The sequence below is a fragment of the Lynx canadensis genome, chromosome A2 (assembly GCF_007474595.2).
Source record: "Lynx canadensis isolate LIC74 chromosome A2, mLynCan4.pri.v2, whole genome shotgun sequence".
Lineage (NCBI taxonomy): Eukaryota > Metazoa > Chordata > Mammalia > Carnivora > Felidae > Lynx > Lynx canadensis.
Window position 1 is genome coordinate 57,002,900 of NC_044304.2, and position 15,612 is coordinate 57,018,511.

At 39.7% G+C, this 15,612-nt stretch overlaps 1 protein-coding gene across 4 annotated transcripts; it reads right to left on the minus strand.

The window, feature by feature from the left end:
- Positions 1 to 1,329: 1,329 nt before the first annotated feature.
- On the minus strand, positions 1,330 to 11,915 carry LOC115508613 (CCHC-type zinc finger nucleic acid binding protein). 4 transcript variants are annotated; one of them, XM_030307525.2, is made up of 5 exons: positions 11,763 to 11,915; positions 4,057 to 4,194; positions 3,866 to 3,958; positions 3,484 to 3,682; positions 1,330 to 2,420 (listed from the first exon to the last, which is right to left on the minus strand). In XM_030307525.2, exons 2-5 carry the CDS (start codon positions 4,178 to 4,180, stop codon positions 2,303 to 2,305), a joined length of 534 nt encoding a protein of 177 aa, XP_030163385.1. In that variant the 5' UTR covers positions 4,181 to 4,194; positions 11,763 to 11,915; the 3' UTR covers positions 1,330 to 2,302. The 4 variants fall into 4 exon arrangements, with proteins under 4 accessions (XP_030163385.1, XP_030163386.1, XP_030163384.1 ...); XM_030307526.1 differs by having other exon boundaries at positions 3,484 to 3,685; positions 4,078 to 4,194; positions 11,763 to 11,907; XM_030307524.1 differs by having other exon boundaries at positions 3,484 to 3,685; positions 11,763 to 11,907.
- Between the last annotated feature and the right edge of the window lie 3,697 nt (positions 11,916 to 15,612).

Sequence of the window (15,612 nt, forward strand, 5' to 3'; positions counted from 1 at the left end):
CTTCCAGCATAGCTAAGTGAATTTCCCTAGAATTTTCATGTTGTACTTGCTCAATCATCAAGGTCAATGCAACTAAATGCTACCTTATGAAAGAACACTTATGCGGCCTGTGAATAGGCCCTCAGTTATGTTTATCAAAGAGCTTGGAACAAAAGGCTGCTAGGTACTACAAATGCAACACAGAACGGTTGTGTAAAGCAAAGCAGTTCTAAGTATCTCACTTGCTGTGTTTTTTAACTCGAGGCCAGAAACCTCATAGGAAAATAGCCCCGTGTGCACCACCCCCAAACCTGAATTTAACTACATTTAACAGTGATCCCCTTGAAAACAGGTCTTCCCTTACACTGTTTATTTGCAGTAGAAAGAAAAATTATCAAGATGCTGCTTAGTTAACATCTGAGATATACCATTTGCTCAGTAAAAATATCAAATGAAAAAGGAACTTGTAAGCTTGTATTCGTAAGTGAACAGACCTACACGACAGGACTTCGCTTTTTTTTGCCTGCTTTTGACTGTTAATTTGACAAAGTAGGAATTAGCATAGCATGGCTGAGGCACCAACATCTTAATCGTGCAATGATATGTATCACACGAGGATGAAAATTCACAATACATCCAATGCGAAGAATCACATGGAGGGGAAAAACAATAAACTAAGTCAGGAAGGCATAAGCCACTAACTATAGTTAGCTTATAGGGAGTGGGGACCAAAAAAAGAAGAGGACACAAGGTGGCAAGGATACTGGAGTTAGGTTCTAGGCTTTAGATAGCTATACATTTTTCAACCAAGTTTCCAGTAACTCATGTACAAAGTGAGTTCCTTAAACCAAATGATTTCTAAGGTCCACCTCAACTCTAGATCAAATCCTAGAAAAAACAATCTAACATTTCAGATCCTTGTGAAGCCCAGGAAAACTATTAAATGCTAAAACAGAACAATGGGGGCACCTGGGTGGTTCAATTGGTTGAGCGTCTGACTTTGGCTCAGGTCACGATCTCGCGGTTTGTGGGTTCAAGCCCCATGTGGGGCTCTGTGCTGACAGCTCAGAGCCTGAAGCCTGCTTCAGATTCTGTGTCTCTCTGCCCCTCCCCCACTTGCTCACTCTCAAAAATAAAAATAAATAAAAAAAAAATAACAATGGCATTAAAACTATTGAGAGTGAACACCAGAGCTCAAGGACAGCAATATAATGGGTTACAAAGAGAAATAAAACTTTTACATCTTCGCAAACAGACACCTAAATAGCTAAAGCCTATGCTTCCTTATAACAGGTATTTTTCATTACTAAGACGTGACTTAGTACACAAAGAAAAGTCCAAACTGTCAACTTTTAGTCCTCCACATTCCCCTCTTTAATATGGCATTTTGCACTATATACATTAATGAAAATTTGAAACAAACAAAAAGAACTTTAGTCAAACTCCCCTTCCTCCTCCAGCTTTATTGGATAGTTTAAAATTACATTTCTATTTTCTAGGACTTCAGTTGCTTTTTCCATCTGACTTTTAAAAACTGATTACAGCAAATGAAACACAGTTGTCTAAGTGATATAGTATACAAAAATAACATCTTGATTTCTGTGAAAATGCATTTCTCTGCAATTCCTGAATAACTCCAAATTATGCTAACTCTGAGCTTAGATGTTTACTCTGGGTTTTAGATTTAGTCTTTGAAAAAAATGTGTTCTAAACCTTTGTCATCACCTTATGTATATCCAGCATCAACGCTGTGATGAAGTTGTTCCTGTTTAGGCCTTTATCCCGATCTTTCTTGCACAGGCATCAACACACGTTTGTCTTTTTATTTTGTTTACTCCCACTCAACTGTATGTTCTATGTAGGGCCTGATACAGATGTTACTTGATGTTATTTAATAGCTACTGAGGTCAGACAATCCAAGGCCATCATTATGCTAAAATTAAAGTTATTTATGGAAGCTCATAGATACTTCCAGAATTGTTTTTACCTCCTACATGGGAACATATCCAAGAAACCCAAAACGGGCTTACTGGTCTGACTCAACTCTTCCCATTCATCAATCCCTATTCACCAGTGGCGCGGAAAGGGGGTTCTTTAACAAAGCATTATACATAACACCTCTACCAAACTAAACATAAACTTTTTTTTTGTAGTTAAATGCAGAAAGTCGATTTTTTTCCACCCCTTTCCTCCTTTTACACGGCAAGTAAAGCTCACTGGCCTGGGAGTAGCCTCTATCTGCCAACCTTTGGCCAGTGAAGAGGATTCAGAGAAAATAATACAACCATCAATCAGAAAAAGGAGGGGCGACAAAGGAAAATAATTAAGCTGTGGCTTCAATCGTGCATTCCCGTGCAAGGTGCCCTGACTCGCCACAGCGGTAACAGTTGACTTCACTTGTCTTGCTGCAATTGATGGCTACATGACCAGTTTCACCACACCTACAAAAAAAATAAAGAGAAAGAAATTAAGATAATTTTCACAATGTGTTCAGAAAATACAAAACCATAGTGAAGCAATAATTAACTGAACAAAAAAGCAGTTAACAAGTGAAGGAACATATTTTTTCCCCTCAAAACAGTCTCATTAACCCCTAAACTAAGAGCAGAAAGGAGGAATTAGATAACAAAGTACTCAATCGTGCAGCCTAAGCCATTACATTAAAATTAAAAATTTTCGCTGTAAGAGATCCACCAATATCAAAAACCAACACAACAATAACACTGGGCAAAATGCTGTTACCTTTTTAAAAAAGTTTTTAGTAATCTCTGCATCAAACATGGGGCTCAAACTCACAACCTCAAAATCAAGAGTCTCATGCTCCACTAACTGAGCCATCCAGGTGCCCCAAGATGTTGAACCTTTATACAAATTAATCCCTAAGATCTCACTGGTATGTACGTATCAAAACTTACCAAATTTTACACTTTAAATACGTACATTATATGTCACAACCACAAAGATTTCTGGTTGCAGGACAAAAGATTTGTGGATGGGGGTGGGGAGGTGCCTTAGTGGCTCAGTCAGTCAAGCATCCAACTTTGGCTTAGGTCATGATCTCTAGGTTTGGGATTTCAAGTCCACCATCGGGCTGTGTGTGAACAGTGTGGACCCTGCTTGGGATTTCCTCTCTCCCTTCTCTCTGCGCCACCCCCACAAAAATAAACATTAAAAACAAAACAAAAACAGATCTGTGTATGCGAATTATAAATTTAGTTTTCTCCAATGTCTCTGAAAACACCAAATTACAGCATAACATTAATTTTTACATTAAAAATTCCCAAGTTGTGTAAGTTGTCCAGCAGCCATAAGCCACAAATTATCATGGTAGAATAGTGACTGATGTACAGATAGGCTGCTGGTTATATATGCTTAAAACCATTATCATCTGGTCACAACCAACTTTCACTGAATGTACTGGTCCGCAAGGTCCTTCCATTTATAGCTCACTTCTAAAATAATCTCTACAATGAGCTTTCCTTCAGTAACACCCTAACAACTTACCTATAGCACTTCACTTTGGTGCAGTCTTTTTGAATGTGTCCAAATTCTCCACAAGAATAGCACTTCTGCTCATCAGCATGGTCACAGTCACGAGCCAGATGGCCTGGTTTGCCACAGTTGTAGCAGCACTGCTCTCGCTCTCTCTTGGGCTCCTTGCAGTCCTTGGCAATGTGGCCACCTCTACCGCAGTTATAGCAGGCTTCAACAATAAGGAAAAGAAGCAGACCAAGACTATAAAACCTTTACATAACGTTGCTGTTCTAAGCCATACAATACAAAATCTCAAAAGCAGCAAGTCCTTTCCAATGCTACGTGCAGTAGTAGTACATCCTCACCGCTCCAAGTTCTAGAAGGGTATGAAAAGGAAGTGTTAAATACTTACCATCCTCTTGAAGATCACAATCCTTGGCAAGATGACCAGACTCACCACAGCGATAACAGATGTCTGGAAGAGATGAGGAAACAAACTGGAAACCTATTTTGGGCAGAAACAAAAAGAATTTGACTAATTAGACCAGTCTTGATACTAAGAAACACTGAAGTACTTCAAAATTTTTTATTCGACAAAAATACCTCTATCCGAGGTAAAACCACCTCTGCCACGGCTTCTCATTCCACGACCACGGCCTCCACCAGTAGGGCATTCCCGGGCCCAATGACCAGATCGTCCACACTTGAAACACTCATTGCTGCTCATGGCTGCAGTTAGATCTTCAAAATATTAAAAACGACAATGTTAAACCACTTGGAATTTCTTTAACTTTTATTGCCCTTTTAGTGTATTTTTGGATAATTATTCTGGGGGGGAAGAAGCCAGAATATACATTGGTTAGGAAAAACAGCCACACAACTATACACTTAGGCATTATATACCTATTATGAAATATATTAAAAGTGAAAAAAAATGTAAACATATTTTGATATAATTCTTGATCTTTAAAACCATTAGGATTATGCATATATTAATACAAATGTTAATTCAGTTATTGATGGGGGTGATGGAATTTATAGAGTTAATATCAATGAGTATCCATTATTAGAAATAACATCTACCTCATGCGAGGTCCAACTTAATGGACACATTTTCATGGTTACAAGCCAGTAAACTTTATTTTGGGCAACTGGAAGTTATTTAATAGTCATAAAATCAGAAAAGCTCAAACCAATGGAGCTGTAGTATGGATTGAAAGTGAGGGGCAAAGAAAAACAATTTCTCTCTGTAACTTTAGTATCTAACACCCAGTTGTGCTGCAACACTTGCCTGCTGACTCTTTAGAGCAGGTATGTTAGAAGAAACGCAGGACATAAATTTTATCTCTAGAAGGTACAGTATGTTAAAAATATTAGAAAAACAACAAAAAGGCACACCAAAGTGCTAATAGCACCTAAAGCACTGGGACCACTTTTTTCTCTTTTCTATTCTCTCCAAGTTTTCCCAGTTTTACATTTAAAACAACGCTACTTGGAATTTCACAATAGATTCCTTTATTGGGTACTACTTTTTTACAAAAAAGGGAAAAACTCCCACTAAAGCAAATGGATTTTATACTTCTTATGTAACAATCTAAAAATAAGCAAGGGCTATTCCTGGAATAGAATGGAAAAGAATGGAATGTTTCAGGACAAACTCCTCAGAAAGTAGTTAAAAAAAACCCAGCTCAAAACAATGTAATAACCTTTACATTTCCACATCTGAACATTTTTACCCTTATTTCCAGTGTCAAGCCATGGTATAAAAAGTTTTTTTTAACTACCCTCTCAAAGCCAACCGTTAAGGACCATGGTCTAGCAAAACATATTGCTTCAAGGGAACAAGACTGACTGGACAGTGGAATTACCCAAACCAACCACAGCACCGAATATCAAATGACAGCAAAACAGTAAAGCCTCCACCCATTCTTTAACTGGTTCATCACAAGTTATAGAGATAGTAACTAAAAATTAAGCTGAAGTTCAGTTTCAAAAGTTTCCATTGTCAAATATTCAAAAGAATTCAATACTTATCCCAAGTCTCTGCAATCAGATTCAGGATAAGTTTTCAAAAGGGATCTTTCTATCAATTCTTGCCACTTGCCATATGAACACATTAACAAAAAAGGGAAGGGCAGGTGCGGAGCTGCATGGGATGCTTAAGCATTAGTGGTTTCAGATGCATAATGTACATTTCTAGCCAGAAGAAAACAGCCACTGGAAAATCTGAGATTACATTTGCTTTCTTATACTGGTATTAGCCTTCAATATTATGTGAGGTCCTGGCTTCCAGAGAGAACAAAATAAGATAAAAAGATCACAGAAAAGAGCTGCTTAGGGTACCTCATCCTCCTCTCCATCCCCATTTCATTTTGGATCTTCTCCAGTTTACAGCCAGACCAATTTGAGCACATTTAACTACTGCTGTCGATGAATTCTTTGCACAGAAATGATCATGTTCTTTTACAACGTAAGTTAGGCAATATGAAAAGTCCTTAATAGGTTATCATTTAATATTTAAAGACTGTTTTTACAGAAAATGACAATCCTATACATTCAACATGCTATATATTTCCAATGCTAATTAAAAAAAAAAAATGATCGTTCCAGGTAATCTCCCCTTTAGACTGCTACTTTAAAAGGGCCTTGTTTATTTCATAATAAAGTACAAAGGAAATGCATTATAATGAATCATCATGTGTTTATCAGTGGAATAAAGTCAACAGGTAAAAAACTTCAGGTTTACTTTTGGTATAGAAATATCAGTTTAAAAAACGACTCAAGATTTAATTTACATGTAGATTTTTCATGAACTGTTTCTCCTCCATTTTGCCTTATCTCTCTTTTCATGGTACCCAGATCCTAAAGGAAAAAGAAATGATAGGAAAAGTACTTCTGGAAAGAAGACAATTAGTTAAAGTAACATTAAAAGATTAAACACTAAGCTCTACTTCCTCCTACCCTAATTCCTAATTGAAAGTTGGTTAAAATGGGATCATTGCTGTATGAACCACAAATTACTTAGGGAAAAAGGTATTTCTTCATTTAGACAGAAATTAAACTATTCCACAAAACAGATATGCAACTTTATACATGTAACTAATTTTAAATATTTGTTTTGCCATCAACAAATTTCAGTCTCACATAATTTTGTTCACTGGAGTAAATTAAGGCTTAATACTACATCTTAAAAGGTAAAAGAAACATTAACTTCATTAATATCCCAAAGGCCATCATCAGTAGGCCACAGGCTTTTTTAAAGGTCTTCTCAGTGGGCTTAGGTACCGTGTGTGCAATCTGCCTCTTCTCCCTTCAGCCAAGCCAATTGCAGTCAATTAGCTGTTCTGTATTTTCACTAAGTCCCCTGTGATAGATTTGTCTCTTCATGAACATTAAACCAACCCACTCCCACTACATTTTAGAGACCCGCCACTTATCCTAGGAGCAGGTCCCCATCCTAATATCCATCTTATATGCAAATGTATTGAGTTAAAAGTTCTTTAGAGAATTGTATGCTATTCCCTATGAAAAGGAGTGCCAGTAAGGTAAGAAAACTGAAAATTATGGCTCTGTGATTCTCACAGCCTATGACTGCTCTTGGCTGCAATTTTGCAGCACTGTTCTGCCTCCGCTCCCTCCACCTGTCACAACCTTTTCCAACCTTCAAGGGCCAGCTCAAATGCCAACTCTTATAAAAGAATCTGACCACATCTCCCAGCTTGGAACTCTCCTTCCTAGTTAAACCCAGGGTACTTTGTTAGGATCTGTCTGATGACACTACTATATTGCCTCTTACCTTGAGGGCAGAGACCAAGTATTTCACCTTTCAATCATCACAACACCCCATATAATTATTCTTTTAGTAGCAGCTGTATTCAGTATTTTAACAGCTGGGGGGGGGGGAGGGTGGGCAACTAATAGTCATTTGCTGAATGAAACAAACTGTTTCTTGTACAGACCCAACCCAATCTAACCAAGTACTAACAATAAAACACCTAAATTCTTGCTATCACAGGAATTATTGCACCATTAGAGTAACAATGTATTTTTAAGTTATGTACTCATTAAGGATGAACTCTAAATTCAAGAATGCTTATTTCAGATTACCTAACAAAATCCTATTACTCCAAGAATTCAATCAACTAGACCTCAGTAATATTTTATGGAATGCTACAAAACGTATCTACAAATTTAAGATAAAAGACAAAATGCTTATTTTCACTGTTGCCAGGCAGAAAGAGAGCATGTATTTTCCTCCTTTTGCTGCTAAAACTCATTGCTAGGTATCTCTACACCTATGTTATCTTCACATAGTAAAAAGATTTGGGGACCATAGGTAAGCCTGGGTTAACAACTTAACCCAGTTTAACCACCTGTTGTGTTACCTCAGAAATTTGATGTATTAGGAAAAGATGGGAAAACTGATCAGTGATGAGAAGTGTTACCAGGTGCCCTGTGCTTAACAGATGTTCAATTGTAAAACACTTTTAAGGGTTGAAGTCCTCTGTTTACATACCTTCCTTTCCACTCTTCCTCCAATTAAGTTAGATTGCTTACAGGTGGATTAGAACTCAGTGCAATGCCTACAGAGCAGACTTAGCATAGGGCAAACTGTGCTTATAATGAAGTTTTCCATCTCATAAAGTCTACTTCCTCAATGGAATGGCGAAGAGCTAAGAAAAATGGGTGAATGCCAAATGACTTCACATTCCCAACAACAGAAATGTTGTGTTTCCACTTTAATTTTTGTATATCTAATTTTCACGACACAAACCACACTTAAAGATGTGTAGGAGCACAGGTCATACCAGGCAGCAGGAGGGATATAATGCAGTCAAGATATCGCCTGAAAAGACTGAAAATTCACTGAAAGACCATATGTAACTAAGAGGTCTATTTTACATTCATCTAGGCTTAAATCTCACAATTGGTACCAAAACACCGTAATACTAACTTGTCTTCATCAATGTAATTGTTCCACATTTTTGATAATAAGAACAAAGCCAGTAAATGACTTAAATCTTAATACACAATTCAAGACTAACAATGTGAGTTGCAATGAATAAAAGACCCTGTCTCTATAAATACATTTAAAATAGGTAGTGATAGCTAAGTGGGGGGGGGGGGGGGGGGGGTTGACAAGGTATGATGGGGACCTGGCTATCCTGTTTTATATGGCTTTCCTAATATACCTGTATATATTCACATTTTCGGCATCTCTAGTTATTTCCCTCAAGTGTAGGATTATCCCTGACTCATCCATGTAACCCTAACTGCATCCAGACCATAGGGGAGCTTTTGTCCCCCTGAATACACTCATTCATCACTACACTCTAAAGTGGTTCAGTGTTCCAACATGGTACTGCAACATTTCAGGCTGTTTTAAGACAAATAAAAAACTCAGAATGGAAGGAAGTTACATTGTGTATAGTTACCTGCATTCCTGCCAGAATAATGGAGACCAGAGTGCAACAGTGGGAGTGACTCTGGGTTCTCATCCTGGTTTCTGCTCTGATTACCCACAAAGGGTTTGGAGGTTTTAATAGCTAGATATCTACTGCGGCTCAAAGGTTAATAAACATAGTATCTACAATCCTCACAACAAGTTATGCAAGTTATGCATTCTTGTTCCCATTTTACTGATAGGGAAGCTCAAGAACTGAGACCACATAAAACATGTCAATTTTAATACAAAAAGTATTTGTATTCTGTATTCTTATCTCTTTAGATAAATCGAAACTAGAACTGATAGCTTTTTAAAAATACACAGCCATACACAACCATACACAAATTTATTCACAGCATACCATCACACAGCTTTCCTGAATTTTAAGCCAAGACAGATTTTCTCAAACCTCTTTGTAGAACTTAAAGTGTCACTACAGATCCAAAGACTGACCACCTGATTTCCCTAGTTAATACCCTCATTTGTAATTACGGAGCCACTCCAGGTGATCACTATATTACATTCTCATACTACTGATTAACAGATTCTACTTACAACTTGCATTTTGGTTGCCACAAGCTCTCACTTTATTATTCCAACAGTTTTTTACAACATAAAAATGGTGCACAGTTTACTGGAATTCTCAATAGCATGCCCTTACTGCAGCAGCATCTGACACTGCCAGAATAGGAGTTCTATTAAGTGAGACAGTAAGGAAAGAGCATTCTCCACATAGCAGGCCAGGATGCCTTGGCATCAGTCTTCTGGCTCTCCACTTACTGTCAGGAGGCTAGGAAGAGGAAAGAAGCCAACAATTTTTTAAAACTCTCACTCCTGCAAAAAAAAAAAAAAAAAAGGCAAATCTCTCTTGTGGTCAAGTGCTTAGCCAACAGACCAATCGTTCCAATTAGTCAAACTGTGGTTCCATTGCTTTTAAGCACCAATTTGGTAACTTCCCATGTAGGATGTAGGTACCAGGTATTTTTATTAGATTTAAAAAGAACAGTAAAAATAATCCAAACATATAACCATTCACAAAACCCACTTATAATACCGTAAAGAAGAGATCACTCTGCCTGTTCCAGTTGTTCAAATGCTAGTGTAATAAATGCCCTTTGATCTTCCATTGATTTGGCTCAAAATATTTTAGAGACTCCACATTTGTTTGAAATCATTACCTCTCATTATCAAACATGAAAATGTGGACCTTTGGGTTGCTAAGACTCATCCAAGTTTTCTAATGTGACATATGCAGATAAGTACACAAACATACGGATAGCTTAAAAAAAAACAAAAAAAAAAACCACTGCCAAGAGTTGCAATTTGGAGAAACTTTCAAGTCCTTAATTCAGCCCTTGGGACTCTAATAAATGATTCCTTTTATATTCCAGTGCAAGAGAGAGCTCCTTGTAGACAAGAATCAGGCTCAACAACCTAAACAGAGTACACACCTAAGTACGTGGCATTTGCAGGTGTGATTAAGCCATGATCAGAGCAATTTTTAAGGAAGTATTTGAAAATGACTGCTTTGCAGAGGGGGGAAAAAAAGCCTAAGAGGTGGGAATTTCATCTCCTGCATCTTTTAAAAACCCTCAAAACCTTATATGCAATCAGCGCTTGAGCAACAGAGTAACAAAGTTGCTATCTTAAGGTAACTCTTCCATGCAGAAATTAACTGGTTATGTTTCTCTCAAAAACTGAGTCAAACGACAGGAAAGGAAAGCCTTTTTAAAAAAAACTTGTATGAGGAGGCTGTAAATTAATCCCTGTTTACCTTAAAAGAAAAAAGCAACACAGATTCTTCTTACACTTTCTGTCTTTCTGAATGACTGAAACACACTATCCCAAGTCACAAACGACTACTGAGCAATATTTTCTTTTTCTAAGTAAGCTCCCCAATACCAGATGCAGTCACTTCCTTTGGAAGTGCCCTGTGACTGGGGCCATGTGGTTAACATGTGGCAACAAGCATAATGCTTACCCATAATAAAATCAACACCCAAACCCAAATGTGGGCAATTATGTCGTTCTAAAATAGGTTTTCCCATTTGGAATATCTAGATGGGGGCTGGCTCATTAACTTTCACGTCTCGTTTTTAGATTAAATTATATTCGTTTAATGAATCCAAGAAATGATGTGTGTTTCGTTGATTCATGGAAAGCGAAACCTAGCTGCTGCCTCTTTTCGAATTGCCATGTAAGACAAGCAATTTAGCCTTTGAACGACGATAAAAATTCAAGGATCGGGAAGCTATCAAGTATAGAGAGTAAGAATTTCAAACATTCTCAGACCTTCTGGCAGGGTATCCCCTCACTCTAACCGCAAGCGCGTCTTCAATGACCCTTTTCTAAGCCCATCAGAACACTTGGCACATGGCCCGCCAGGCCCACTACCCCAGCACATGGCCTGCATAAATACCCAACCCCCCCGCTCCCCATCTGCACTAGGGTCTTTTCCCCACCACAGCCACCTTCCAGTAAGTTCCCGCCAAATCGACCCTCCTTCCCGCATTCCACGACCCTTCAAGTCTCAGGGCCTCAGTCCCAAGGGCGCACGGGCCTGGGCCTCCTCTGATTTAAGGCTGCGGCCTGGGGTGCGGCCTTGGCCGCAGAAGAGGCCCCGACGCGCAGCGGCCCGACTTCCCAAGACGGAAGGAAGGGCGGAAGGGTCGTCCGACTGCGGCAGGCCGGAAACCTGAACCTGAAGCAGCAGTGGCAGCCGAGTTTCCCGCCTGACGCAGCAGCAGAACAGGCCAGAGTGCGGCCGCCATCTACGCCTCACCGCTCCCTACCCTCTCCGTCCGCCTCGGCCAGGGCCCGCACCGTGGCTTCCCCAAGCCCAGGCCCCACTCCAGGCCCTCACCTTCGGCGTCTGAGCTGGCCCGCAGCGGCGGAGACTCGGACGCAGGCCCGGATAAGTCGGCTCACAAGGTAGCGGCTGTTTATTTTCAGGGTCCTTGCCTGCGCCACACGCGGGTCTGCACACGGCCCCACACACGCCGCTGCGCACGGCTCTCCTCCGCCTCGCCCACGCGGCCAATCAGCGCGCGGAGCCCCGCGGTCCAATCAGAGTCGCCCAGAGGAGGGCCGCCCAGCTTGAGCGCGGCGCGGGGCGGGGCGGGCTTGTACCTCGGCGCGCCGCGGCCTTTCCCGCCGTGCCCCGCGCGCGGCCTTTCCCGCCTGGAACCTCGGCTCCCGACCGTTCTCGGGCTCTTTCCGCTAAATTCCAGGCCCCTCGCGACCCCGTCCCGGCCTTGGTGATCTTTCGCGGCAGCCGGCGACGAGGGATGCCAGAGGGCGGGTCTGAGTGAAATGGCTGTGATTAACGTGGGGTCGGGGAAAATTCCGGTCCCTTTTGGGGCTCAGAAAAAAGCGTCTGCCGCTAGGCCTTTGGATCGTTCTGGCTTTGGGAGCCAGGACCCATTTCCTAATACACACGTCTCAGTTTGGGAAGAGCCCTGGTTGCTAAGTGACGGAAGTTTCTGTGGCTGAAGGTCACGGGCCCTGAGGTTTGTTCTCGTTTTTGTGTGAGCCTCGGCAGAGCCTGGAACGCCTTGCTGTGTTCACCTCTAACATCTACCGCCACCACCAACCCCCAGACATCCCTTTCTCCCAGAAAAGTACCTGGTGAGGGTGTGAAGATGGCGAAGGGATGGCACCGAAACCTCTTTGCCTCACAACACACCTAGTGACTGTTCAGCACACTGATGAGTGACATTCCCTGCGACTTCAGGGGTAACACGGAGTGCCAGGAGAGCCATCTGGCCTGGGCTATCATGTTCAGGAATGGCCTTCAGTTGAGATTTGGTATCTTCTCCAAAAAAAGATTGGCTATGTAGTCAGATACTTTTCCAGGATGCAAACAATTTAAATTGCTGAATATGAACTAAAATGTTAGAGAATTTTGTGTACCATTTTGGAAGGGCTTCTGTTACAAACAGGAAAAAAAACAAGCGTCCCCAGCCTCTCGAGCTCTAAAAGCCCTGAAGCGACTATAGTCTCCTACTGAGCTTAATATGCTTCTCAAGGTTGGTGTGCAGCCCATGTTGTTGGCTGGTATAGCCCAGAAATTTTCTTTCCTTTAATGACCATCTTCTTTGAAATTAACTGTACAGATCTATTGAGATGTTAAAACTGATGAATGGTCCTTGTGTGTAGCATTAGTGGGTACACGTGGGTAGCTACAAAGACTGGAACTGTTCTTTGCCCTTAGTTTCATCTCACTGAATCCTCCCGGTCCCCAGGCTGTATGGCTTCTGAAATCATGTTTATGAGGAGGCAAAGCAGTGAAGAGCACAGGTGTTGAGACTCAGGCATTAAACCTGGTTTCAAATCACTAGTGCTGACTCGATCATTGTAGCGCATTTAGCAGATTGTACGCAACATAGTGCTCAATAAAGGGTAGCAATTATCAAAGAGTGAATGAACTATCTCAAGGACCAATGATTTTTAAGCTGTTTTTAACCAAGACGATTAAAGTAAAAATATTTCAAAATTCAGTAGGAGATGGTCCCATTTCCAATAAGATTGAATTGCCCAGCAGTTTCTGTATTGAGTTTTAATACCAGTTACCATAATAAAACAGTGTTTTGTGCTTCTGTGGTTTTATTACCAAGAAGCTTAACACAGCTTTATAGATTTCCCCTGATTAATCTTTATAATATCTTGAGGTAAGTACTAGTGTGGTAATTGCAGACACTTAAGTAGTGATTTCCTAAGCCCCAGCAGTGAGTCAGTACAATGCAAGAGGCTATATGAAGGAAGTCCACCCTGGGTGCATCCGCATCATGCCAGGAAGATTAGTTAAATTGTCATAGTAACCATAAATTCATATTTTTGACTTGATTTTTGTTTATCATCCCAACCACAATGCTACATAAAATGTTTGATATTTATTATAGACCCAGGGACAGAATGTTCCTAATGTTAAAAGAAAAATGAGGGTGGGTGTGAAACAGATAGTGAACATATGATCTTCTGTAGGTTTCAAAAGACTTAAGTGGAAGGAATGGAAGCATAATATGGTCTTTGTTGCTAGGCTCTAGGAGTAGTAACAGGTAATGGCTCTTCTCCACCCGACATCCAGCTTTCTGTAGTGACTATTATTATTAACAAAGCCAGACTGATCATGAGGCATTCTGTCTCCAGAGGTCTATGATGAAATTTAACTACAGTAGTTTGTGTTGTCTGGTTACCCTTGGGTACACCTATTTCACTAGAGATGTTTGAAAATAAGAAAGGAAAAAGGCAGCCCACTCAGAAGATAAACTGCCAACCATATATGAAGAAAGAGTCTCCTATTACATTTCCTTCCCCTGGAAATGTATTTTCTCTCCCTCCTCCCTTCCAGTAGTCAGTCTTACCAACACTACTATGCTCAGCAATGTGTTACAAAGGTGACTAGTTCAGACAAACCTTGCCCTTGAAGATCTTGCAAGATGAAAAAAGCCATAAGAAAGTATTAAGTATCCTGAGGGAGGACCAGCTAAAATGCTATGATTCAGCATGATTCAGGATTCCTTAAAATGAGTACGAGTTGAGCAGCAGCACCTGCCAACTCTTAATTTCCGCTAAAATGCCCAACTGCAATAGTACATGCCTTAAATTCTGCTGTTAAATGGAGAGGATATCGTATATATTGTTCTAAACCTTCAATGTCTTGTTTTCTCTGCCTGCAGGGAAATAGTCTCTGTGACTTGACCTGGAAAGTATGCAACTAAGGTTAAAGAGCATATATCGTTTTTACCTCTCCTGTCTGCTCCTGCAACTAAAACACAGTTTATTAAGCTAAATCCTGAAATTGAAATCAGTTATACTAATAGTAATAGTGTAATATAAAGTTATACTAATAGTAATAGTGTATATAAAGTTGTTTAAAAGGGCCTGGCATAATTACTATTAAAGTGTTATCTATTATTTTTGTTATTGTTATTGAGTGCTTATTATATGCCAGTCATTGTTTATAATCTCTTTTTAAGTTTACACAAAACCTCTATGAGATAAGTACTTTTATTATCCCCAGGAGGAAATAAAATTCCAGAGAATTGAAGTATTCTGCTAAAGGTCAGAGAGTGAATAAATGATAGTGCAGGCTTCAAACCAAGGCAACCTAAGTGCCTAAGCACAAAGCTTCCAGCCTCCCAGTAGTGATTGAAACCTAATCCTACAATTTTCCATTGACTCCTTAAAGTGACAGTATAGAGAATATTAACTGTTGATAAGGGAAATATGAAACACCGACTAATAATTTAGTGAGCAGTCCATCATTTGGCTTCCTCCTCTATGACCTTGAATTGAACTTCTCTCTACTTCTGCAAAATAACTGGCAAGAGAACTTTATTTACAAATAATTTTTAAAGGTTCAAAGTGAAACCACCCATTTTTTTCTTAAAAGAAAAGCAGCTGCATTCATTTAAAAAAAGTAACTTCATCTTTTCATTATTTAGTTAAATCTTGAAATACGTAGTGAATAGCAAAATAACGGTGTTTGCATGTTTTCCATGTAGAACTTTACAAAATGTCTTCTGTTGTTTTTTGAGAGTGCATTATAAATTTGATCATTTGGCTCTCATAATCTACAAAAATAACGTAACTGACTTTTCAAGATTAAATTGAAAAAGAAGCACTATATATTTGGGTGAATTAGAATCTAACATCTAGAAGAGTATTTAGCCTAATCTCAGAATATTTCATTTAATGCCCTCATTTAAATG